Below are 27,895 nucleotides of genomic sequence, written 5' to 3' on the forward strand. Positions count from 1 at the left end.
AAGATCTCATACATCCACTCACTCAGCCCAAGACACCATGGACGCTGCACCCAGGAAAGGCTTCTACCACCAGGAGATTAATAAGACCAAATGGGAGGTTCCTGAGCGATACAAGGAGCTGCGGGCGGTTGGCGCTGGGGCGTATGGAACCGTCTGGTGAGTTCTGCGAACAATTTACCTGGTACAGATTATCTTAAGCTTATCTGAAACCTGAGATGTCTCTTCTGGCACTGGAACATGATGAATCCAGAGACAGCGAGGCCTGAAAAAGGCAAATGTGCCACCGAGAGTCCACACTGTGTCGCCATGTGTCACACAACATAGAAATGAATGGAGACAAAGTGACATCATCCATATCACGCGTTTCAGGCTGTGCAAACTGACTGGGAATAGGAGCTGCCAACCTGTAATATTATTTTATAGGGACAATTTATCCAAAAATTACAGACAGCAAACATATTTGTGGACATCTATCTATCTATTATCTATCTATCTATCTATCTATCTATCTATCTCATTATCTATCTCATTATCTATCTATCTATCTATCTATCTATCTATCTATCTATCTATCTACTATCATCTATCTATCTATCTATCTATCTATCTATCTATCTATCTATTATCTATATTCTATCTATCTATTATCTATCTATCTATCTATCTATCTATCTATTATCTATATTCTATCTATCTATTATCTATCTATCATATCTATCTAATATCTATACATATATACTTTAAGATCCCTATACTGCTCTGCATGCACACGTATCAGTCTTTACTGTAACTCTTTCATTACATTCATGAACCAGATAGCTCAGTATTATCACACATGCTGCAGTATCTGGAAATATGGAGGGAGGCATGAAAAACTATTGTTCCTATGACTATAACCCATGAGCCCTTTTGGGACGGGGATCTCTAATGGAAATGCCCATATGCCATGCTGTAGTCATGCTGGAACTTGTAGTCCCATCAGTCTGGAGGATGCACCGAGCAGTTTGGGCCCATCCTCGGTGCAATTTACTGTTTATTTGCATATGAAATAAAGTCCTGTTTTTCTAGAAGGAAGCGACTGATCTCTAAGGGTTCGGCCACATGGACAGGTTTCTGCTGCTGATTTGGAAGCCAAAATCAGGAATGGATTATAAAAGGGGAGGAAGTGTAAAAGACGGATACGACTTTTGGAATTCACTCCTGGTTTTGGCTTCCAAAACATCAGCCAGAAACCTGTCCGTGTGGCCGCACCCTACGTGAAGGGTGTCATTACCTTCAGCTGAGCTGGCCCTCCTAGGGATTTGTGATTGCTGTGCCTGGGAGTTTCCCGGGGATTCACTCCCTTTTAGGGCTCATTCACACGACACGGCAAATTGCAGGTCCACAAAACATGGATGCCGTTCCGCAATTTGCAGACCGGAACAGGGTGTTCTGTCCCCATCCTTTGCGTCCCCATTGAAATGAAGGGGACTGCACCCATTCTGCGGAACGGATGCAGACCCATTCATACGGTTGTGTGAATAGGCCCTAAATTTCATACAATAGTGGCAGAGGGGCATTTGCCCCCTCTTTGGAAACCAGGGCTCGCAGTTGGCGCCCGCTATAGCTACACCCCTCCATACATATACCCGGATACCAATGTAATACACCGCTATGGCATGATGCCCACATAGCATGTTGTAATGCCCCGTGAGTGACTGTGCCCACACGACCCCAGTGTATCCGTTAACCCCTCCCCCCACAATAGAAGAGAAGACATTGGCATTCCCTCAGTCCTGTTTCCTAATTACCCGGGGTAAGCAGCCGGCAAATCTGGCATTTAGGGAGATAAATACGTTGGGAATTATTATGAGCTCCGTTAATGAGCTGAACAGTGATGGCTGCTCGCCGCACCGTGACAATAACATTCTGCCGATTGGGTGCAGTCGCTGCTCTCCCTCATATGTAATGTGGAGGAGGGATATCTGTCTACAGCACAGCTCATTAAACAGAGCCAGAAAGGTCCCGCAGCACCGTCTGTCCTTAATTAGCCTCCATCACACAAGCAAAAATATTACATTACTTTTTATTCACGGTAAATTCCACATTTCCTAAATAAATTGCCAATAGGGGGCGCTGTGTACTTGCTGCTTAGTGCTAAATCAGATTGATCTGGCTATGGGTCTAAAAAATCTTCTTTCTCGCTCATCACAAAGATTAATCATTTTCCAGAAACAGCGCCACTCTTGTCCACAGGTTGTGTCTGGTATTGCAGCTCAGCCTCCTTCACTTTAATGCGCACAGCCCATGGAAAAGGCAGTGTTTTAGGAGCGCTGCTATAGGACAGGGATCAGCAACCTCCAGCTGTTCTGAAACTACAACTCCCAGAATCCTCCTTTCACTTTTTTTTTGGGCAGTTACAAGAACAGATGAGCATATGTGCATGCTGGGAGTTGTAGTTTCACAGCAGCTGGAGTGACGAAGGTTGCTGACCCTTGCTATAGGACAGGGACCAGCAACCTTCGGCACTCCAGCTGCTGTGCAGCTACAACTCCCAGCGTGCTCTTTCCACCTGTGTGGGAGTTTAGAGAGCAGCCAAGCGAGTGTGCATGCTGGGAGATGTAGTTTCACCACAGCTGGAGTGTCGGAGGTTGCTGACCCTTACTATAGGAGGTGCAAAAGCTGCCGTCACTGCAGGTTCTTATTATTAGAGGGGTTGTCGGGAGAAACAGCGCCATTCTTTTCTATAGGCTGTGCCTGGTATTGCAGCTGCCTCATGTCATGGAAAAGAGTGGCAGTGTTTTATGGAATATAGGTATAGGAGGCACAAAGGCTGCAGTCACTGTAGGCTCTCTATTATTAAAGGGTTTGTAGGGAGAAATAGCGCCTCTCTTGTCCATAGGCTGCATCCGGTATTGCAGTATTCAAGTGAATGCTGTTGAGTTGCACTAGCAAAGACATCCCCTGGACAAGACTGGTAAAAAAAAACCAGACACTTTCTAATAATCCTGGAAACCCCTTTAAGTGTTATATAAAGTCCTTAAAGGGATTGTCCACTTTAGACAATCTCCTTTGGTTAGTAGGGTCCACTGATAGTAAGCTGATGACAGCATGTCCTGCTACTGGGATCTCCAGTAAACAGCTGTAAATCTTTAATAGCAAGTGTTCAATTCCCCTACAGCGCCACCACTGGGGAAAAGAAGCATTACACTGTTCCTATTGAAATCAATGGGCTGTCTGTGCAATGAGTGGAGGTGGGGATCCTCCAGTTTGAATTTACTGCTGCGGCATCTGAATTTATTTACATTTTAGAAAATATAAATATCAAATGCATAATAGTAAAAAAAAGTTCCTGAATTGTATAGAAAAGAGAGTGATGGTGGTAGAGATCAGGTAATACTCTGCAGAGCAGCAGAGTATCTCATATCCAGAAACTGACTTACTGATTTATCATCTTGCAGCTCGGCCAAGGATACAGTGACCGGAGAACGTGTAGCCATAAAAAAATTACTCCGTCCGTTCCAGTCCCTGATACATGCCAAAAGAGCCTACCGGGAGCTGCGCCTGCTGAAGCACATGAACCATGAGAATGTAAGTGCAGAGCAGAAATCAGCAGGACGCTGGCCTGGGCACAGGGGACCAGCAACATGTCCTTTCAATGTCAACTGTGCTATATATTATCTATATGGCAGCCCATGGAGGGATCGAAGCAGAAAGAGCAAAGGCAGAACACATTTCTCTGTCTAAATAGGATCATATAGAATCAGCAAAACTCCAATTCCCCTGTATAGACATAGATTTAATTCTGTCTGCAACAACCACCAGAGGGAGCTAAAGAGTTTACTGCATACAACTTGCTGTAAACTCCTGAGCTCCCACTAGTGGTGACTACAGGCAGCCAGAGTTTTATGGTGGGACTTTATCACTTTCCATCAGCATGGAAGTGATGCTCGCTTACTCCAAATTTGAAACTTTTTGGGGACTGTGTGCTAGGATCAACATTTTTCAAATAAACTAGTTTAAGACATATCAGAAACCTAGCTCAGATATTGGCTGATGTAGACTCCAGTTCTGGCACACGGATGGCCCATGATGCACCTCTTGTGGAGCATCCGACCCCAGAGGGGGATAGAGTAAGACCAGAGTATGAAACACACTGGTCTTGATAATAACATAACTGTGCAGGAATCTGGCCCTGTCAGCTAAGAAGGGGTAGGAGGGCTGGCAGAGAAAGCAGGAGGAGCAAGGGTGCACACAGTGGCTTGGGCCCGCCCTCGGTGCACTTTACTGCTCATTTGCATATGGATTAAAAGTACATTTTCTCCAGCATGAAGCAACAGATTGCTAAGTTAAAGGTTTCATTATATCTGGCTGAGCTAGCCCTACAGGGCATTGTGCCTGGTGCAAGAGTGAGTTTCCTGGTGACATGTTCCCTTTAAAGGGGTTGTCCCACGAAAAATATTCTACATTTTTCAAAACCAGCACCTGGGTCTGAATACTTTTGTAACTGCATGTAATTAATAACTAAGTACAGCCGCTGAGTTATTCACTGAAATCAGTATAGCGCCACCTGCTGTCCATCACGCTGAAGTGGACGCACATGCTCAGTTCCATCCTTCAACTGCCACCATCTAGGACACACCTCCTGAGAAAGGACACGCCCCTCCAGCTGCCAGCTTTGAATAAATCTTGCAGAGCAACTGGAGCAAAGAATAGGGAGATCTCTGGATCCATGTGAGGTGCAGGGCCTGTTTCTAGTTTGCCATGTACTATATGATGTCTGGTTTTGATTTATTTTTATTTTTTTACATTGTTCAAGGGATAACCCCTTTAAGGAGTAGACAACCCTTGTGGTCACAAACAGGCCAGGAGGTCGTGTGAGGATAAGGAGACTGGTCTTCATCTTGAAGAACCTAATTACTTACTCTTATGATAAGGCAGGAAGCAATAGGCTCTCCTTACGTTCCCATACATTCCTTACATTCAGGACGGGTGATAACGGCAACAGTTCTCGCTCCTCCATCATAATCCATATCTGAGAGGTTGCACTCGACGTGATTACGGATGCATTCCGTTACCATTAGAGCGCGGCGGAGTGTAGGAGAGCTGTCTAAATGAATATTCATTAAATCATTAAAACTTATATAAGAAGAACCTACCTATACACTGGGGGTGGAGCATGACACTTCCTTTTGTCATGCTCCACCCCCTCAGGCCCTGCACATATATAGGCGTGTCAACTCTATTGGTTCTACAGTCCATTTGGCAAACAGTCAACTTAGTGTTAATCCTCACAACAGCTATCCTCTTCTCAGCCTGAAATGGGTGAGAAGTCAAACACGCAGATGAGAAAGGCTTCAGGTTGACTGTCCCTTTAAGAACTGGTTGTAGATGGGTTAGGACTGGGCGGTTTTATTACTAGATCCCCTGGAGTTATGAATATTTTTTCTGTTTATAGGTGATATCCCTCCTCAATGTCTTCAGTCCTGACGAGTCGATGCATTCGTTTCAGACTTTGTAAGTGCACAAGTTAACCATAATCTGCGTTATAATAAACAGTGACCGCTTTATTACACATTGCAGTCATATTGGGGTTGTTATTGCTAAATCCACATTTCCGTATGGAGTCATTTCATAAGCTCTTTTTTTGTTTCTGCTCCAAATTCCCTGCATATCCATGGAATGAAATGATAAAATTCTGTCCGCCTGCAGCCACCACTAGAGGGAGCTGAGGAGCTAACTGCATACTGGTTACAGATTGAACTCAATAATAACACAGTCTGCATTAATATCTTCTTCTAGTGGTAGCTGCAGGCTGACAGAATGTAGAGGGGCTGTCCGAGACTCAAAAATGGATGACCCATCGCCAAGCACAGCGCCGAACATTGCATAGTCCCTGTGCTTGGTATTGCAGCCCAGACCCATTGACATGAATGGGACCGAGCCACAGAAAGGCCCTAAGGCCTCAAAAGCCAAAGAAGAGGCCGCAGAACCTTCCAATAGCCGATTGGCAGGCGTGCTGGGAGTCGGAACCCCACCAGTCAGATATCGATGAGGTGGAATCTTATTGGTCGCAACTAGTCCATTAGGCACCAAGCACAACGGTGCAGCAAGGATCATGAGGATAATCTGGAAAATCCTGAAGAGACTACAGGGAGGTGGCTTCAGATCTTGTATAAATATGGGTTCCTCTTTCGTTTCTCCCTAGTTACCTAGTTATGCCATTCATTCCTCTGGACTTGGCACGGGTCATGAAGATGCAGAAACTAAACCACAGCATGATTGTCTACATTCTCTATCAGATCCTTCAAGGCCTCCAGGTGAGTAGTTACAAGCTGACGTATAGCTGCTCCAGATCTTCCTCTTCCATGATCCTGTCCTTTTCAAATTAGGAGCGGCCTTCTACTAATTTTCTTTTTCCATCCTCACCTAGTACTACAGCTAGGGGCACGTCGCCAATGAGGCGAGGTGAGGCCATTGCCTCAGGCAGCGCCATCTAAGGACCATGGAAGCTCATCTCTCTATATAGAACTGTATATTCAGTATACAGTTGAATGCTACACCGGGGGCACGGAAGAGATGTCTCCCTGCCCCTCCGCAGCGTCAGGTTATATTAGGGGAAAGAAGTGATGGCTTAGGGGGCTTGGTCCATATCTGGGAGGCAGCTTGCTGCAGCAGAAACCTTCTGCAACGGAGACCAACCAACACTAAAGGTGGCCATGCACACTAGGCCTCATACAAACCATTGTATTATTTGTCTGCATCCGATCCACATTTTTTGCGGATTGGATGTGGACCCGTTCATTTCAACAGGGCCTCAAAAAATCCGTATGTCCGCATTTCCGTCCTGTAAAAAAAAAAAAAATAGACCATGTCAAGAATAGGCATTTTTACAATGGGACCAGCGGAAATTGCGGGATGCAGTATTCGTCTTTTTGCGGATCTGTGGTTTGAGGACCGCAAAAATACATACGGTTGTGTGCATGAGGCCTTAGATGAATGTCAGCTAAACTGACTGACCATCTAATGAATTATGTGTATATAAAGGGGGTTCCTGACTCTCCCCCAATGACGGAGGTTTGGGGAAAGAAGGATCAGGCAGTTGGCTTTCAACATGCCCTATCCTTTGTTCTTACAGGTGATAAGAAGTGTCTGGCATCAGCTTATTTCCCATCCCTATTAAGACCATATGCATCCTTAGCTGAGCCGAGCATGCATGTGTATAGGAGGGACAGCCAAACTCTCTGCTGTCTAGTGTGTATGGTCACCTAAATTGCGCTTTTTACTTGATCATTCCAACGACCCCTGTTTAAAGTCCATTCCTGCACCCCCTTCACTCAGTAGTCATGCTCATGCACCCCCTTTGATGTAATTTATATAACTTGAGTCACGTTTCTGTATATCCCTTCCCTCCTCGACTTGGTAAAGATCCCATAGAACCCCAAACCGCACTTCAATACCATCAGCAGCTCTTGCAGAGGCCAACATGTACAATACTTTAGACTGACCGTCCCTTTAAATGGGACAGATTCCAAGGACCCCCCCCCCTCCCCCCTCTCACATCTCCGAACGGACGCCCAATTATGTGGAATTTTTATAGTTTATTTTTCTTTGTCCCATAATTCGATAGCGGACGTGCGTTTGGCGTTTCTCATTATCGGGCACGTCGAAAGCGCACTTGCTTTAATTCTACAGCTGTTCTTAAGGGGGCGTTACAGCCGGGGTTTCTTGTGGGAAAAGAACAACCCAGATATTGTCAGGGGAGAATGGAGGACACGGGGACAAGGGGCGTGACGAGGATCGATGCCATGTGACTTCCCGGCAAGAATCGGCCCTTGTCTGCACTGACATCTTATCAGCGGCTCTAGATAAATAAATAGTTAACGCTCGGTCTACGGACGCGTCCTGACACTCTCCAGAAATGAGTCACAGGAGTCTCGCCGGGAGAAAATAAACTCGGCGCAGACGCATTGACTATATTTACGTGGTAATTCGGAGATAACGCGTCTCAGATAACCGCTGTACCCAGCCCAAGTATGATGCAAGGCTCTGAAAATGGAAGACTAAAACCTTCGAAACCTCCGAAATATAAAGGGTTAAAGCGGTCATCCAGGATTGGTAAAACATGGCGCCACACCTGTCCCTGGATTGTCTCCGGTACTGCAGCTCACGTCTATTGAAGCGAATTAGGTCAAGCTGCAATATCATACACATCCTGTGAACGGAGGTGGCGCTGTTTTTCTAATCCTGGACAAAGCCTTTAAGGGGGCGCTCTGTGAGCCTATAGCTGGTCACTGTTCAGTAGCGGTGTCTTTGTTTCTCTTCTTCATACCTTTGTCTTCTACTACAGCGTCGGCCCCTTGGTAGAAACAAGACGATTTATTCCTTAGGAGATAAGCGGCATCTATTATGTCCGGTTGCCGCTTATCTCCTTTGCCTTCTACTACAGCATTGGTCCCTTGACAGAAAGCAGGCTTGGATTTCAACCAGCACAATTTATTCTTCAGGAGAAAAGCGGCATCTATCATGTCTGGATGCCGCTTATCTCCATTGCCTTTGCCTTCTACGACAGCATCGACACCTTGTCGGTAAGCAGGCTTGGACAGGTTGGATTTTAACCTGCACAATGTATTCCTTAGGAGATAAGCGGCATCTGCTATATCTGGATGCCCCTTATCGTCTTTGCCTTTGACTTCTACGACAGCATCGACCCCTTGGTGGAAAGAAGGCTTGGGCAGTTTGGATTTTTAATCTGCACAATTTGTTCCTTAGGAGATAAGCGGCGTCTGTTATGTCCGGATGACACTTATCTCCTTTGCCTTTGTCTTCTACGACATCGTCGGACCCTCGGCAGAAAGAACGCTTGGACAGGTTGGATTTTAACCTGCATGTTTTAGTCCTTAGGAGATAAGCGGCGTCTGTTATGTCCGGATGACACTTATCTCCTTTGCCTTTGTCTTCTACGACATCGTCGGACCCTCGGCAGAAAGAACGCTTGGACAGGTTGGATTTTAACCTGCATGTTTTAGTCCTTAGGAGATAAGCGGCGTCTGTTATGTCCGGATGACACTTATCTCCTTTGCCTTTGTCTTCTACGACAGCATCGGACCCTCGGCAGAAAGAACGCTTGGACAGGTTGGATTTTAACCTGCATGTTTTAGTCCTTAGGCGATAAGTGGCGTCTGTTATGTCTGGATGCCGCTTATCTCCTTTGTCTATTGAGGCGAACATGAATGAGCGCTCGGCAGCGAGGTATTGAATGTCCAGGTTTATTACATCCCCATCTGTTCAGCTGCTGAAAAGCTTCTTTGCAGTTGTCATTCGATCAGGCGGTGCTCTATGCCAGGCAGCTGGCAGTGCCAGTGTACATCCCTCTGCCCCGGCCCCCCCCCATACAGACCACAGTGCCCATCAGTAAATCATCACCTGCAGTTCCATCTCATGTTTCATTTATGGAATATCGGTGGGCTAGCCATAAATGTCAGATAGATGCCCAACCTGCTCCTATCTTACAAACAGAGCCCCGTCGTAAATGGAGGGCATGCGGCGCATGCGCAGCTTTCTCCTTTCACTGCTGACTTCTGAAATTAGCCAAACGTTGTGGTGAACAGAGTAAGGACCACGCATGCGCAGCGTCCTCTCCATTCACTGCTATGGGACTTATGGAAAATAGACGAGTGCTGCAGTTAATGGAGTGGGGGCCACGCTTGTACGGAGCGGTAGCGCTCGCTCGGCTATCTTCAGAAGTCCCATAGCAGTGAATGGAGAAAACCGTGCATGCGCAGCAGTCTCTGCTATGGGACTTACATAAATGGAAGAGTGCTGCAGTGAATGGAGTGGGGGCCACACAAGTGTACAGAAGTGGTGCTCACTCAGCTATTTTCATAAGTCCCATAGCAGTGAATGGAGAAAGCAGCGCATGCGCAGCATCCTCTCTATTCACTGCTGTGGGACTTACAGAAATAGAGGAGTGCTGCAGTTAATGGAGTTGGGGCTCACCTATTTTCATAAGTCCCATACCAGTGAATGGAGAAAGCAGCGCATGCGCAGCATTCTCTCCGTTCACTGCTATGGGACTTATGAAAATAGACGAGTGCTGCAGTTAATGGAGTGGGGGCCACGCTTGTACGGAGTGGTAGCGCTCGCTCGGCTATTTTCATAAATCCCATAGCAGTGAATGGAGAAAGCCGCGCATGCACAGCAGTCTCTGCTATGGGACTTACAAAAATAGAAGAGTGCTGCAGTGAATGGAGTGGGGGCCACACAAGTATACCGAAGTGGCGCTCACTCAGTTATTTTCATAAGTCCTATAGCAGTGAATGGAGAAAGCAGCGCATGCGCAGCATCCTCTCCAATTCACTGCTGTGGGACTTACAAAAATAGACGAGTGCTGCAGTTAATGTAGTGGGGGCTCACCTATTTTCAGAAGTCTAATAGCAGTGAATGGAGAAAGCCGTGCATGCGCAGCGTCCTCTCAGAGTTGCAGTTAATGGAGTGGGGGCCTCGCATGCACAGAGAGGTGGCGCTTGCTCAGCTGTTTTCAGAAGTCCCATAGCAGTGAATGGAGAAAGCCATGCATGCGCAGCGTTCTCTCCATTCACTGCTATGGAACTTTCGAAAAAATAGACAAGAGCTGAAGACAATGGAGTGGGGGCCATGCCTGCGCTCTGTAGTGGCGTTCTTTTTGCTATTTTCAGAAGTTCCATAGCAGTGAATGGAGAAATTTGTGCATTGGGGGGGCATGCTCTCCTTTCACTTTGGGGATCCAGTCTTGAGATAGGAGCGCGCCCCAGAGTCGGGACCTACACCTGTTGGTCATTTCTAGTAAATCTTATCAATATGCCATAAATGTCCAGATGACAATACTGATTTAAATGAGACAATAAAAATAAATGACAGTGAGAATACGGGGACTTAGTCTATGGCGCTGCGATGCTCTCCAGGGCGTGAAGAAGTTTTTTTTCTTAAATAATGACCCTGATATTGAAGCAAGTCACATTTTCGGCACGAAGCTCCTCTCATTCTGCAGACACGCTCCTTTTTATGATACACAATCCGATCCACAGAAGACTTATGGTTGTCCTGCATCGATTTGTTCCCGTAGAGCAGATTTATTAACATATCTCAACAGCAAGACGGGCAAAAATCAATCACTATATAATAATAAAAGAAAGTGACTGCCACCGGAGGACCTGAGAGGGATGCTGCTGCCGCAGGGGTCACACAGGGAGTCTATAATCCATCACTTGTCCTAAATCTGATTACCAGTGTGTTTTTTTTTTTTGCGATCAACAAGATGAGCCCTATTATTATAGGCATACTGCCTGGTAGAGTTGATCCTGCTGATTAAAATGATACCCATCTTGTGGAAATCGGTTGTGGCGTTACCGAGCAAAAAGCCTTTCATTCTTTATGCAAGTGAGAGCTTCATTGCACTAAGGGGCGGGGTCTAGACTCTCCCTGCATCTTTCCAGTGCTGGCCACACCCCTTAGGGGCAGTGAAGCCCTCATTTGCAGAAAGAATACAAGGCTTTTTTCTCGGGAACACCAGAACCGATTTTCACAAGACAGGTATCGTTTTAATCAGCACATTCCACCTTACCAGGCAGCATGCCTGGCCTAATGGCTGACAGCTGCCCTTTAAGACAGTTTTCCCATCATGTGTTGCTCATACTTCTGAGACCGGCACCTATTAGAAGAACCTAGACAGTGGAGAGGTGCTCGTAGAAATTGATGGCACTTCTATCAATAGGCCATACATTTAGAAGGTAGAAAAACTCCTAAAGATAAAAATCTGTATTAATTCTACCACATATAACCTCAAAAGGACCAAGAATTTTGGAAAAGGTTCTTACGTCAGATAAAAATAAGACCTAGACCATTAACCAAATTGAATTATTCTAAAGAGCACACTGTTTGACCTACAAGATGACTATCCCATACTCACCAGTACATCTTTGTAGAGGTTGCTGATGTTGGTTCTCCCTGTAATTAAAAAATATTTTAAAAAAATGCCAGAACTGCTCATTTTTGCCTAGTCGCCACATAAAAAACGTAATAACAAAAAGTGTTATTTACCCCCAAAATGATACCAATGAAAACTACAAGTTGACCTACAAAAATCAAGCTCAAGCCCTCACACAAATGCACAGAAAGAAAAATAAAACAGTTACTAGTATTGGGATGCAGCTATGCAAAAATGTTTCTTTTTTTTTTTTTTTAAAAAAAGGGTTTTATTGCACAAAAGTAGTAAAGTGTAAAAAAATAAAAACTATATTTATTTGATATCGCTGTCATCATACTGACCCAGAGAATAAAGATATCATGTTATTTATGCTGAAAAATAAATGCCGCAAAATTTATAACGTAAAAAATCTCAGTGGCAGTATTGCTGTTTTTTACCCCATCTCCCACAAGAGAAAGTTATGTGCACCCCAAGATAGCACCATTAAAAACTACAGCTTGTCCAACGAATAAACCAAAAACCTCATACAGCTACATAGACGGAAAAATAAATAAGTTATAGCTCTTGGAAGGCGATGATGAAAACATGAAGAAAAACGCCTGGTCAGTGAGGCCCAAAACAGACTGGTCATTAAGGGGTCAAACAAACCGGCCCATTTGGGTTGCAAAACTCTGCCTTAGGCCGAGTTCACACGTGCCTGTGCTGCGGCCCCCAAATTGCGGGCCGCAATGCACGATCGCCGGCCGTAGGCCAGCCGCATCGGATCGCGGACCCATTCACTGGAATGGGTCCGCGATCTGCCCGATCCGCAAAAAGATAGGACAAGTACGGGGACGCAACCCCACGGAAGCACTCCGTAGTGCTTCCGAGGGGTCCCGTTCCGTGCGGCCGTTCCGCAATTCCGGATTTGCAGACCCATTTAAAGTGAATGGGTCCGCATCCGTGATGCGGAATGCACACCGAACTGTGGCCGTGTATTGCGGCCCGCAATACGGCCACGGATCACACACGTTCAGGTGAACTCGGCCTTAGGCTACATGCACACGAATGTTGTTTGTTTCCGTGTCCGTTCCGTTTTTTTTTTGCATCAGTATGTCCGTTCCGTACCCCCGCAAAAAAAATAGAACATGTCCTATTCTTGTCCATTTTAGGCATTGTTACAATGGATCTGCAAAAAAAAAAAAACGCATGGCATACGGATGTCATCCGTTTTTTTTTTGCGGACAGCAAAACACATACGGTTGTGTGCATGTAGCCTTAGGGTCGATTCACACGTCCGTATGTGTTTTTCGGACCGCACATCGCCAGCACTCTCATAGAAAATGCCTTTTCTTGTCCGTAATGTTCTATTTTTTGCAGAACGGAAGTGCGGATCCGCAAATGCGGATGCGGACAGCACATTCCGGCCCCAATAAAAATGAATGGGTCCACACCTGTTCCGCAAAATTGCGGAACGGATGCGGACCCGTTTTGCGGACGTGTGAATGGACCCTCATAGTGTATGGGGGTGGGGGGGGGCTCTGTTCTGTGTTTACCACTAAAAGAAGCAGATTGATGGTGGCTTCCTGCACATATTTCTACTGTAGGAAGCACATTCCTTGCAGAGATTTATTATTCCGAGGGAGTAAACGGTGAAGACATATCAGTCCTGCTCGGACATGTTTACAGATACCTCCCATGTAATAAGTGGGTGTTATCCCATGGGAACGCTGGAATGTACAGTCTGACATGGATAAGAGATAATATATCCTTCATTCACTGTTATGGAGGCACTAATATGTGAACATTATGTAGTCACTGCTATGGGGGCACTATGGCTGGCGCTATTATGTGAGTATTGTGTCTGGGACTGGTATGGGGGCACTATGGCTGGCGCTATTATGTGAGTATTGTGTCTGGGACTGCTATGGGGGCACTATGGCTGGCGCTATTATGTGAGTATTGTGTCTGGGCCTGCTATGGGGGCACTATGGCTGGCGCTATTATGTGAGTATTGTGTCTGGGACTGCTATGGGGCACTATGGCTGGCGCTATTATGTAGTATTGTGTCTGGGACTGCTATGGGGGCACTATGGCTGGCGCTATTATGTGAGTATTGTGTCTGGGACTGCTATGGGGGCACTATGGCTGGCGCTATTATGTGAGTATTGTGTCTGGACTGCTATGGGGGGCACTATGGCTGGCGCTATTATGTGAGTATTGTGTCTGGGACTGCTATGGGCACTATGGCTGGCGCTATTATGTGAGTATTGTGTCTGGGACTGCTATGGGGCACTATGGCTGGCACTATTATGTGAGTATTGTGTCTGGGACTGGTATGGGGGCACTATGGCTGGCGTTATTATGTGAGTATGTGTCTGGGACTGGTATGGGGGCACTATGGCTGCGTATTATGTGAGTATTGTGTCTGGGACTGGTATGGGGGCACTATGGCTGGCGTTATTATGTGAGTATTGTGTCTGGGTCTGGTATGGGGGCACTATGGCTGGCGCTATTATGTGAGTATTGTGTCTGGGACTGCTATGGGGGCACTATGGCTGGCGCTATTATGTGAGTATTGTGTCTGGGACTGCTATGGAGGCACTATGGCTGGCGCTATTATGTGAGTATTGTGTCTGGGACTGCTATGGGGGCACTATGGCTGGCGCTATTATGTGAGTATTGTGTCTGGGACTGCTATGGGGGCACTATGGCTGGCGCTATTATGTGAGTATTGTGTCTGGGACTGCTATGGAGGCACTATGGCTGGCGCTATTATGTGAGTATTGTGTCTGGGACTGCTATGGGGGCACTATGGCTGGCGCTATTATGTGAGTATTGTGTCTGGGACTGCTATGGGGGCACTATGGCTGGCGCTATTATGTGAGTATTGTGTCTGGGCCTGCTATGTGGGCACTATGGCTGGCGCTATTATGTGAGTATTGTGTCTGGGACTGCTATGGGGGCACTATGGCTGGCGCTATTATGTGAGTATTGTGTCTGGGACTGCTATGGGGGCACTATGGCTGGCGCTATTATGTGAGTATTGTGTCTGGGACTGCTATGGGGGCACTATGGCTGGCGCTATTATGTGAGTATTGTGTCTGGGACTGCTATGGGGGCACTATGGCTGGCGCTATTATGTGAGTATTGTGTCTGGGCCTGCTATGTGGGCACTATGGCTGGCGCTATTATGTGAGTATTGTGTCTGGGACTGCTATGGGGGCACTATGGCTGGCGCTATTATGTGAGTATTGTGTCTGGGACTGCTATGGGGGCACTATGGCTGGCGCTATTATGTGAGTATTGTGTCTGGGACTGCTATGGGGGCACTATGGCTGGCGCTATTATGTGAGTATTGTGTCTGGGACTGCTATGGGGGCACTATGGCTGGCGCTATTATGTGAGTATTGTGTCTGGCATTATTATCTGAACATTATCTAGTTACTGTTATGGGGGTACTATGGCTAGCACTGTTATAGGAGCATAGAGGAGGTGATATAAATTATTACTATTTTGGGTTAATATTTATAATTAATATTCCTATATGGGCGTGAATCGTCTATTGATGACTCCGCCTATTTATACTATAAATACTAACTACCTGTTGCTATACCTTACTGTGAACTACGTGCGATGGATTATTACGGTGGCGACCAAAAGAACTATAAACTGCGTACTGAACAATAAAGGAATTTATTGCACAAATACAAGTCTACAGTCTATCAATTCTACTATATCTACGGTATATAGCAGAGAAGGGCAAGAAGAGGGGGAAAGGCGCTCATAGCATAGTATGTACGTGATGGAGAAGGTCGTTTAGGCTCACCTTGTGTGGTTGTGCTATCACAGGCACAACACTATTGTACGTCGGTGATAGTGGGAGGTCGGTGCTGCCGGTGTCGTCTGGTCCTCACTTGAAGGGGTTGCCAGCCCTTGTGAGGTAAACAATACAATAGGAAAGGGATGGAGCCCGTGAGAGGGTCCGCACCCTCGGTAGAGACACTAACGGCGCAACTGGACGACCAGGTAAGTATTGGATATAAACTTTTCTTTATTCAAGGTAGACAACGCGTTTCGGAGCAAACAGTGCTCCTTTTTCAAGTCTGGTGTGCCGTGGCTGATGATTGTTGGTGCGTCCTACTTGACCGGCATCGCGCCAAGTTACGGGGACACTGCAACAATAGATATAACATTTTAAAAATATGTAGGCATTGGGGGAGATAGATCAAATTGGTGTAAAATAGAACTGGCTTAGTTGCCCATAGCAACCAATCAGAGTCCACTTTCATTTTGGACAGCTCCTTTGGAAAATGAAAGGTGGAATCTGATTGGTTGCTATGGGCAACTAAGCCAGTTCTACTTCACACCAGTTTTGATGAATCTCCCCCATTGTTTATAAGTAGATGAGTAATATTTTCCTAAGAGTGCGGCAGTGCCCCAACATTGGCAACCACAGTGCCCTCCAAAATAGTGCAGATATCTACCTTCACTTTGGAAGGCTGCCGGACATTCTGGGAGGGTGGGCTAGAATCAAATTTAAGGGGTTTTCTACAATTAGAAAACGTTTCAGTTTTTTTTCCAGAAATCCTCTGTCTGCTTTTGGGTCTTGTCTGGTAACGCAGCTCATCCTCATTCATGTGACTACTGCAATACCAGACACAGCCCATGGACAAGGGCGGCGCTGTATCTCACCCTAGACAACTCATGTATTGTATGTTGATGGAGCAGAGGATACAGGACCACCATTAACACTGTTCCTTTTCCTTCGCAGTACATTCATTCTGCTGGCATCGTTCACAGGGTAAGTGCACATTTATGTCAATACCTGGCGGATACTTTACATCGCCAGTAACGCCCAGATGATTGCATTTTACTCATTTTGGGCTAAAAATACTTTTTTCAAAATATTCAGCCATTCTGTCGCAAAGGGTTAACTGTTTATCTAGCTGTGTGACTGGTGCTTTCAGATTACTAAAAGGTCATAAACACTTATTTAGGCCACATTCTTATCACTAAGGCCTCCTGCACACAACCGTATTTTTTTGCGGTCCGCAAAAACGGGGCCCGTAGGTCCGTGATCCGTGACCGTTTTTTCGTCCGTGGGTCTTCCTTGATTTTTGGAGGATCCACGGACATGAAAAAAAAGTCATTTTGGTGTCCGCCTGGCCGTGCTGAGCCAAACGGATCCGTCCTGAATTACAATGCAAGTCAATGGGGACGGATCCGTTTGACGTTGACACAATATGGTGCAATTTCAAACGGATCCGTCCCCCATTGACTTTCAATGTAAAGTCAGTAGTTAATATACCATAGGATCAGAGTTTTCTCCAATCCAGAGGCGTTCCCATGGTGATGGGGACGCTTCAGGTTAGAATATACTAAAAGAACTGTGTACATGACTGCCCCCTGCTGCCTGGCAGGTGCTGCCAGGCAGCAGGGGGCAGCCCCCCCCCCCTGTAGTTAACACATTGGTGGCCAGTGCAGCCGGCCCCCCCCTCCCTCCCCTGTAGTTAACTCATTGGTGGCCAGTAGGCCCCCCCCTGTAGTTAACACATTGGTGGCCAGTGCGGCCGGCCCCCCCCTCCCTCCCCTGTAGTTAACTCATTGGTGGCCAGTAGGCCCCCCCCTGTAGTTAACACATTGGTGGCCAGTGCGGCCGGCCCCCCCCCTCCCTCCCCTGTAGTTAACTCATTGGTGGCCAGTGGGCCCCCCCCTGTAGTTAACACATTGGTGGCCAGTGCGGCCGCCCCCCCCCCTCCCTCCCCTGTAGTTAACTCATTGGTGGCCAGTGGGCCCCCCTCCCTCCCCTGTAGTTAACTCATTGGTGGCCAGTGCGGCCGGCCCCCCTCCTCTGTAGTTAACTCGTTGGTGGCCAGTGGGCCCCCCCTCCCTCCCCTGTAGTTAACTCGTTGGTGGCCAGTGGGCCTTCTCCCCTCCCTCCCCCTCCTAATTAAAATCTCCCCCCTATCATTGGTGGCAGCGGAGTGTACCGATCGGAGTCCCAGTTTAATCGCTGGGGCTCCGATCGGTAACCATGGCAACCAGGACGCTACTGCACTGGCCACCAATGTGTTAACTACAAGGGGGGGGGCCCACTGGCCACCAATGAGTTAACTACAGGGGAGGGAGGGGGGGGGGGGGCGGCCGCACTGGCCACCAATGTGTTAACTACAGGGGGGGGGGGCTGCCCCCTGCTGCCTGGCAGCACCTGCCAGGCAGCAGGGGGCAGTCATGTACACAGTTCTTTTAGTATATTCTAACCTGAAGCGTCCCCATCACCATGGGAACGCCTCTGTGTTAGAATATACTGTCGGATCTGAGTTTCACTAAGTGAAAACTCAGTTATGAAAAAGCTTTTATGCAGACGGATCTTCGGATCCGTCTGTATAAAAACTAACCTACGGCCACGGATCACGGACACGGATGCCAATCTTGTGTGCATCCCTGTTCTTTCACGGACCCATTGACTTGAATAGGTACGTGAACCGTTGGCCGTGAAAAAAATAGGACAGGTCATATTTTTTTCACGGCCAGGAAACACGGATCACGGATGCGGCTGCAAAACGGTGCATTTTCCGATTTTTCCACGGACCCATTGAAAGTCAATGGGTCCGCGACAAAAAACGGAAAACGGCACAACGGCCACGGATGAACACAACGGTCGTGTGCAGGAGGCCTAAGATTAAGGTTGAGCTATAATGAGTCTTTATAAGGTCAGAGATCCGAGATAAGGAGCCGTCAGCTGAGCTGCCTGAAGGAACAGAGTAAAAATTCAGAGCCTGCTACTAGAGAATCTCAAGGTTGTACAGAGAAAGAGGCTCAACATTTTTATTAAACACCAATTGAAAAAATGATTTTTACCTCAAAATGAGTACAATGCAATAATACAAATTCCCCCAAAGGTGTCCATAGCCTTTGAGCTCCAATGCAAAATTCGTAACCGGGGCTCCACCTTTTATGTTCCGGTGACTTCTCATGTGGCAAGGGGGTAGCTCCTTTGAAAAATGAAAGGTGGAATCTGATTGGTTGCTATGGGCAACTAAGCCAGTTTCCTTTTGCACTAGTTTTGATAAATCTCCAGAATTGTCACGATCTGCAATATTCACCCACAGGCCACTGTTTCATCACCATATCTTACAGATGCCCCAATCTAAAGCTCTCATCTGAGAGCCATGTTTGCTGACGTGTATGGGATAACGCCCTCCGTTGCCCATAGCAACCAATCACAGCACAGCTTTCACTTTTCAAGAGCACTGTAAGAAATGAAAGCTGCGCTGTGATTAGTTGCTATGGGCAACAACGCTTTTCTTTTGGACAGTTTCATAAATCTCCATATTGTGTGTGTTTCTGAATTAAAGGGGTTGTCCCATCGACATTTGCCATAAATATGCGGATCCCACCTCTGCTCCGACCCCGACAACAGGGCCGTGGAGAGGTGGGCGTGCAATGACCCCCATACTTGCCAACTACTGGCAGAGAGAGGGTCGCGGCACTCTGAACTTTTCTGGCCATTGCTCCACCCCCTTTTAACAGACTTCTCCCCCACACCTTTTTTTAGGCCCCCCCCCCCCCAATGCACATTTGTGCGCCGGTGCGGTGTCTAATGACGCTGTACCCAGGCGTCACCTACATTTAACATACAGGGAGGGCTGCAGATTCCATGTCTATTCAAAACTGATCTATTTCTCCGCCCTTTACGTTACTGAAAGACTTTGTTCTATTCCAGGATCTGAAGCCAAGCAATCTCGGAGTGAGCGAAAATTACGAGGTCAAGGTAAACCCACTCCGCCGACTATTCCGATCTGTACTGTGGCGTACACAATATATAATGACATTTACAAGGGACCGGTCTGCTCTCCTCACGTGTCTGCTTAGTGGATTCCTGAGCATCCTTCCTTAAAGGGCATCTGTCAGCAGTTTTGTCCCTATGACACTGGTTGACCTGTTACATGTGCGCTTGGCAGCTGAAGACATCTGTGTTGGTCCCATGTCCATATGTGCCGGCATTGCTGAGAAAAATGATGTTTTAATATATGCAAATGAGCCTCGAGGAGCAACGGGGGCGTTACCATTACACCTAGAAACTCTGCTCTCTCTGCAACTTCCACCCTCTGTATTTTGATTGACAGGGCCAGGATTGATGACATTTTCACTGTCTGGTCCTGTCAATCAAAGTGTAGAGGGGGCATCAGTTGCAGAGAGAGCAGAGCCTCTAGGTGTAATGACAACGCCCCCGTTGCTCTTAGAGGCTCATTTGCATATATTAGACCATCATTTTTCTCAGCAATGCGGGCACATATGAACATGGGAACAATACAGATTACTTCAGCTGCCAAGCGCACATGGAACAGGTCAGCCAATGCCCTAGGTACAAATTATGCCCTTTGCCGTCCCTCTGTTATTCCTCCTGGAACCATATTACTAAATTGACAAGTGACTGTTCCCATTCCCCTTCTTAATATCCTGCTATCCTGGACAGTTATCCCATCCCTGAATGACATTCTCAGAGGTGTTTTCTTCTTTATAATGACTTCAGATTTTAGATTTCGGACTGGCCCGGCAGGTAGAACCTGAGATGACCGGATACGTGGTCACTCGCTGGTACAGGGCACCAGAAATTATCCTCAACTGGATGCATTACAACCAAACAGGTGATTACAGTCATTTTCCAGTAGAACCATGGGAGATCGGGACATCGAGGCAGCTGTGATATGGACGCAGATATGTGCCGGTATTACAGCCGTGGTGCATTTCCTCTCTTTCTCCTTACAGTGGATATTTGGTCTATTGGATGCATCTTGGCGGAAATGATCACTGGACGTGTCCTGTTCCCTGGAGGAGATTGTATCCTTTGTGAATTATATGAAGAATTGTATATAATATGTAATATATTTATCATATCCATTGGTGGAGCTGTATCTAGAATACTGACATGCTATGCCGGTGACTGCTGCAGCCAGCCGGTGATGTGCACAGTGACATGCAAATGTGCGGCACGTGACTGCTGCAGCCATTCATTGACGTGCACAGTGACATGCAGGTGTGCGGCGTGTGACCGCAGCAGTCAATTAGTGACATGCAGGTGTGCAGCACGTGACCACAGCAGTCAATCAGTGACATGCAGGTGTGCGGCACATGACCGCAGCAGTCAATCAATGACATGCAGGTGTGCAGCACGTGACCGCAGCAGTCAATCAGTGACATGCAGGTGTGCAGCACGGGACCGCAGCAGTCAATCAGTGACATGCAGGTGTGCAGCACGTGACCGCTGCAGCCAATTACTGTCCTCAGCGGCAGACCGTTGAGGACAGTGTTTGGCTGCAGTAGTCACATGCTGTATACTGGCAACTCTCCACTGCAGTTTGCAAACATGCAGAGTCAGGAGGACCACACCAGCGGCACAGAAAATGGCGCTAGAGAAAGAGGCGAGTATGAAATAGTTTAGTATTTTAGGCTAGTTTCACATCTGCGGCACAGCTTTCCAGCACGCTGTTCCGGCAGAGAACAGCCTGCTAAAGTTTTCCAGATCTGGCATTGCTGGATAGTGCCGCCTGTCCCCCTGTCCCCCTGTCCCCATTGATCCGGCGGACATCTGGCCACTACCCAGCAAATATGTCGGAATTCAGACGGACAAAAAATGCTGCACGCAACGTTTATTGTCCGGCCGATCCCAGGCCTTCTTTGCAGGAACAGCCTGCCGGAGAGCTGTGCCGCAGATGTGACACTAGCCGTAGCCAATTGGTGGGCTTTTCCGAGATTTTTCATCATCTCCGACAACCCCTTTAATAGCTAATAGACCACAGAAATGACTTTAGTTGAAAATTGGTTGGCGAAATTCTTTATGTGCAAGCGCAATGTTGCATTAGGTCACACTGCTGCGCACAGCACTAGGACTGCAGAAAACCTTAATTCTTACAACAGATTTTGACGAGCTGAACAAAATCATCGAAGTAATAGGAAGTCCCAAACTTTCTCTGATCAACAAGATGGAAAGTAAACACGTAAGTGCACGGGCTTAATAATACCGCCATACTCTCTCCAAATAACACCACTACATAATGCCCATAAAATCACTGCCCTACATTTACCACACAATACTGCCCTTCAAATAAAACTGCAATTTGGAGTCCAAATAATACCACCATACAATGCCTAAATGGTAAAGGGTTTAATAGTAAAGTCCTTGGTGGTCTAGGGCAGTGAAGAGGTTTATGTTAAAGCTCCTGGTGGCCCAGGGCAGTGAAAGTTCACATGTTCTAGATTGCTCCTGTGGGTCCTTTTAGGCCGCCCCTAGGCTATAGGCCAGGCATGCTCAACCTGCGGCCCTCAAGCTGTTGCAAAACTACAACTCCCAGCATGCCCGAGCAGCCTATAGCAGGGTATTGTGGGAGTTGTAGTTTTACAACAGCTGGAGGGCCGCAGGTTGAGCATGCCTGCTATAGGGGTTCAGGTCAACTGCCCAGTTTGCCACCCCCTATAATGAGTCCACCTACATAGGATATAGGATGAACCAATATCTATCAATGAAGGTATCAATAGCGACAAAATGTACTAAATTGATTCCATCCACAGGCTCAAGACTACCTAAAAATGCTCCCAGAGAAACAGAAAAAGAATTTTAAAGAGCTCTTCCCAACAATGAGCGCGTTAGGTGCGTTAAACTCTGTCTCATATCTATTTGCTTTGCTGTTGAATGCAAACTATTGTTCTCTGTTGTCGACCATTTCAGGCTAGGTGCTTAAAGGGCTATGGACACCTCTGGGGGCAATTTTTTAAATAATTGCATTGTACTCATTTTGAGCTAAATTTTTTTTTTTTAATTTATTAACAAATATGGCATCTTTTTTTTCTGTACTGAGCTGACATGCTCTAGTACAGGCATGCTCAACCCGCGGCCCTCCAGCTGTTGCAAAACTACAACTCCCAGCATTCCCGAACAGCCTACAGTTATCAGCCTACAGCAGGGCATTGTGGGAGTTGTAGTTTTACAACAGCTGGAGGGCCGCAGGTTGAGCATGCCTGCTCTGGTACATGGGTAAGCAACCTCCGGAACTCCAGCTGTTGTGAAACTACAACTCCCAGCATGCATTATTTCTCTGCTCTTCTCAGAACTCACATAGAAATGAATGGAGCATGCTGGGTATTGTAGTTTCACAACAGCTGGAGTGACAAAGGTTGCTGACCCGCTGCTCTAGTAGCACCATTTGGATTTTCTATCTTTTCTGTCAGACAAGGAGCTGACGGACCCCTTTTCTCTGCTCTCGGACATTGTAAACACTCATTATAGCTCAGTTCTTATCTTACTGATAAGAATGTGGCTTAAATAAGCACAAAGTTAAAGTACCAGTCACACAGCTAGAAAAACAGTTAACCCTTTGTGACAGAACAGCTCAATATTTTTAATAAAGAATTGAAAAAGTGATTTTTAGGCTACATGCACACGCAAATAGCGGATCCGTGTTCCTGTTTTTTTTACATCCACATCCGTTCTGTTTGACCGCTGTAATTCTTGAAATTTAAATATCCCCACCCAGGATACATTTATATACAGGTTTCCCAGCAACCATCCGCAAAAAAAAAAACGGATGCGGATGACATACGGATGGCTTCCGTTGGTCATCCGCATTTTTTGCGGACCCATTAACTTCAATGGGTCCGCAAAACGTTTATTGCGGACAAGAATAGGACATGCAATACTTTTTTGCGGACGGGAAACACGGACAGCGGCTGCAGAAAAGAAGTGGTTGACTACACCACAATTTTAACAACTCCATAGAAATGCATGGGTAACCATCCGATCAGCCCAAAAAAAACAGAACGGACGCAGAGAAAAACAACTGTCGTGTGCATGTAGCCTTATCCAAAAATTAGTCAAATGCAATCACACAAAAAAATTGCCTCCGAAGGTGTACATAGCCTTTAAAGGGCTATAGTAGTCTTTGCATTGTAATGCTGCACAGCTGTCAACTGTGAGTATCCCTTTAAATAAGAAGGATTAGGAATTTTTCATGTAAATAGTATAGATTTAAAGGAAAACTCCAGGCAAAAAAATTATACTTTGTGTTATGCCTTGTGTAGGTCAAGAGGGGGGGCGGAGCTTGACTGACTGGAGCGCTTTGGTTCCCTCTGTCATGCTGGAGGCATAATATAGTGTATCAGTTTTTCGTGATGTGTTCCTTAGGCCCCTTTCACACGGGCGAGTATTCCGCGCGGATGCGATGTGTGAGGTGAACGCATTGCACCCGCACTGAATCCCGACCCATTAATTTCTATGGGGCTGTGCACATGAGCGGTGATTTTCACGCATCACTTGTGCGTTGCGTGAAAATCACAGCATGCTCTATTTTGTGCGTTTTTCACGCAACGCAGGCCCCTTAGAAGTGAATGGGGCTGCGTGAAAATCGCAAGCATCCGCAAGCAAGTGCGGATGCGGTGCGATTTTCACGCATGGTTGCTAGGAGACGATCGGGATGGGGACCTGATCTTTATTATTTTTCTTATAACATGGTTATAAGGGAAAATAATAGCATTCTGAATACAGACTGGATAGTACAATAGCGCTGGAGGGGTTAAAAAAAATTAAAAAATAATTTTACTCCCCTTAATCCACTTAATCGCGTAGCCGGCATCTCTTCTGTCTTCTTTCTTTGCTGTGCACAGGAATAGGACCTTTGATGACGTCACTTTGGTCATCACATGATCTTTTACCATGGTGATGGATCATGTGATGGACCATGTGATGACCGGAGTGACGTCACCACAGGTCCTGTTCCTGCACACAGCAAAGAAAGAAGTCAGAAGAGATGCCGGCTGCGCGATCAAGTGGATTAAGGGGAGTAAAATTATTTTTAATTTTTTTAACCCCTCCAGCGCTATTGTACTATGCATTCTGTATTCAGAATGCTATTATTTTCCCTTATAACCATGTTATAAGGGAAAATAATACAATCTACAGAACATCGATCCCAAGCCCGAACTTCTGTGAAGAAGTTCGAGTTTGGGCACCAAACATGCGCGATTTTTCTCACGCGAGTGCAAAACGCATTATAATGTTTTGCACTCGCGTGGAATAATCGCACATGTTCCCGCAAAGCACCCGCACCTTTTCCCGCAACGCCCGTGTGAAAGAGGCCTTAAAGTGAGTTGTAATGACTTCTAGATTGACTTGCGTCCTCCATGTCTCCCCAGAGATTGATCTTCTGGACAAGATGTTGGACTTGGACCCGGAGAGGAGATTATCTGCAGCAGAATGCCTGGCACATCCTTACCTAGAGGAATACAAGGACTCCGATCCCGACCCGCCCGCCGAAAAATATGATGACTCTTTTGAAAGTCTGGACCTTGCCATTCCTGAATGGAAAAGTAAATGTTCATATAAGAGCGCATTCACATTTGGGTTTCAGATTTTCAGGACATGCAACTCTCTAATATATGTGTTTTAATTCATTAGCATTTACAAAACTTCTGCTTGCTGTCAGTGAAGCATTCTTATCTAAGTGCTGCGGCCCCTTAAGAAAACTGATAGGTTTGACTCCTGTCACCCCCAAACATAAGGATAGGTCATCAATATCTAAGTCCTAGCAATCCTCTTTAAAGGGGTTCTCCAGGAATTAAAAAAATTAAAATACTTAAATATTATTTTATAATAAATATATTCACAAATATCTTTGATTACCTACAATGGTTTGTTTTGTCTAGGGAGCAATCATTAGGAGAAATAAAATGGCCGCCGTCCTATCAGTACACACAAAAGCCGTCCTAATCACACATGACGACAAGTTACTTCACCACAATGAGCCATAGTGCTGCCTCATCCTCCTCTCTGCTTGTCAGGAATCATGATCCTGAATACAGGTGAATCTCTGTGGGAATGGAGATCATGAGGAGACATGAGCGGAGGTTGGGGCTATGGCTAATGAGCAGCAGCGCTTGTCTGCAGTCTCCATTACCACAGTCTGTCATGTCCGTCCTCTCTGTACTTCATGTCTCCTCATGAACTAAATTCACCAGAGATTCAGCTAAAGTTCTTATCATCTGTATTTAGGATCATAATCCCTGACAAGCAGAGCAGAGAGGAGGAGGATGAGGCAGCTCTTTACCTCAGTGTTGTGAAGTAACTTGTTCTCATGTGTGATCAGGACAGGATTTGTGTGAACTAATGGGACAGCGGCAATTTAGTTTCTCCTGATAATTGCTCCCCAGACAAAACGAGCCATTATAACGAATGAAAGGTATTTCAGAATATATTTATAATAAATATTACTTTAAGTATTTTCCTTTTCTTAATTCCCGGAGAACCCCTTTAGGAGCTCCTCCTAGTGGTGGCGGCAGGCAGACAGCAATTTAGGCAATTCTGAATTAATGGGATGGGAGGGAGGGGAGCGGATGTCCTTATACAAATCCCCCATGAATTACTTAAAGTAGTGAGTGGGCAGCAACAAAGAACATCTCTCTTTCTGGAGGACCTGGCCTGTCCATGCATTATGAGGACAGCCATGTAATACTTAATTTCCCCTGTGATGGCACTGTTGGGAAATTGAACACTTGTAGCCAGATCTCTGTGCAGATCACAGCTGATCACTGAGACTTATTCGCAGCCTAATTTCAGTGATCTTTTACCCTCAAAGTCAACTATAAAAAGCTTTATCTTTATAAAGTTTAAGGGGATGTCCACCTGAGGAGGACTTTCAGTCAGACCCCCAATATCGCCAGACCTGTGGAGGGAAGCCTACTTACCTGCTCCCTGCCACTGGGTTCCGGCTCCTTCCATCCCCCGCTACCGTGCTTTCGTCCCACTCATCAACATCCCGTTTGACAGGGTTCACGTGTGACTGTCTGCGGCAGTGACTTGCTCCCCCACCCCATGCATCACGTGATCACCGCTCCAGCCAAAGACTGGCACTTGTGGCCCCCCCCCACCCCGTCAAAACGGATGTTGACGAGCGGGACCAGAACATGGCAGTATTGGACCGAAGAGGCTGGAACCCAGCAGTAGGGATTAGATTTGGTTATGTGGGAAGGAGGGGTCTGGTCAAAACACCCTAAAGGTGGACCATCCCTTTAAGAGTCTGGATTTCTCGCTGACACACTGTAGCAAACACTGAGGACAGGAGAGAGATTTGTGCTGTGGATGTATTACACTTAGGCCTCAGGCACACGACCGTTGCAAACCGCGGATCTGCAATAAATGGAAGCCGCCATGCGCCTTCCGCAATTTGCGGAACGGAACGGGCGGCCCATTGTAGAAATGCCTATTCTTGTCCGCAAAACGGACAAGAATAGGACATGTTCTATTTTTTTTTTTGCGGGGCCACGGAACGGAGCAACGGATGCGGACAGCACACGGAGTGCTGTCCGCATCTTTTGCGGCCCCATTGAATTGAATGGGTCCGCACCCGAGCCACAAAAAATGCGGCTCGGATGCGGACCCGAACAACGGTCGTGTGCATGAGGCCTTACAGAGAATGGTCTTGACTGGATACAACAGCGGTAAAGGCTCAGCTTTGGGAAGTTTTCCGTATGGATGATTGCATTCAGTGACATTCAAGGACATCTGAAAAATAATTTTTTCCTCTTACGTTTCCACAGGTTTAAGTCACATGGAAATCATGACATTTGAGCCCAAAAAACCAAGCGAGCAGGCGACATGACCCTGCTCCTCCACCTCCTGGGGCCTTAAGGAGATTCCCGAGCTCCGGGGTATAAAAGGAAGGAGCGCTCCATTCATCAGCCAAAGAAGCGACTGAGGCCCAGTTCCCGTCATTCCCAGGGCCGGTTATAGAAAGACTTGTTCTAGAGACGTCTCTGTGGATAGTGTGGATCCCATTTAACCTTAGAAATGTGTATAAATGTTCAGTGACTAATAGGATTCTGGATGCAGCGCCCCCACAGGCTGCGCCAGCGATTGCAGCTCAAACCCTTTTAATGTATTTTTATACTAATATCAGATACTAATAAATATTCTTTTTT

At 46.5% G+C, this 27,895-nt stretch overlaps 1 protein-coding gene across 1 annotated transcript; it reads left to right on the top strand.

Moving 5' to 3' along the window:
* Positions 1–27,869, top strand: LOC120978482 (mitogen-activated protein kinase 12-like). The gene is made up of 12 exons (XM_040406635.1): positions 1–156; positions 3,441–3,570; positions 5,438–5,496; positions 6,188–6,299; positions 16,698–16,727; positions 19,653–19,700; positions 20,463–20,577; positions 20,699–20,770; positions 21,848–21,927; positions 22,499–22,577; positions 25,115–25,288; positions 27,515–27,869. Exons 1-12 carry the CDS (start codon positions 38–40, stop codon positions 27,574–27,576), a joined length of 1,080 nt encoding a protein of 359 aa, XP_040262569.1. The 5' UTR covers positions 1–37; the 3' UTR covers positions 27,577–27,869.
* The last annotated feature ends 26 nt before the right edge of the window (positions 27,870–27,895 follow it).

Source organism: Bufo bufo, chromosome 9 (assembly GCF_905171765.1).
Source record: "Bufo bufo chromosome 9, aBufBuf1.1, whole genome shotgun sequence".
In the NCBI taxonomy this organism is placed as follows: Eukaryota; Metazoa; Chordata; class Amphibia; order Anura; family Bufonidae; genus Bufo; species Bufo bufo.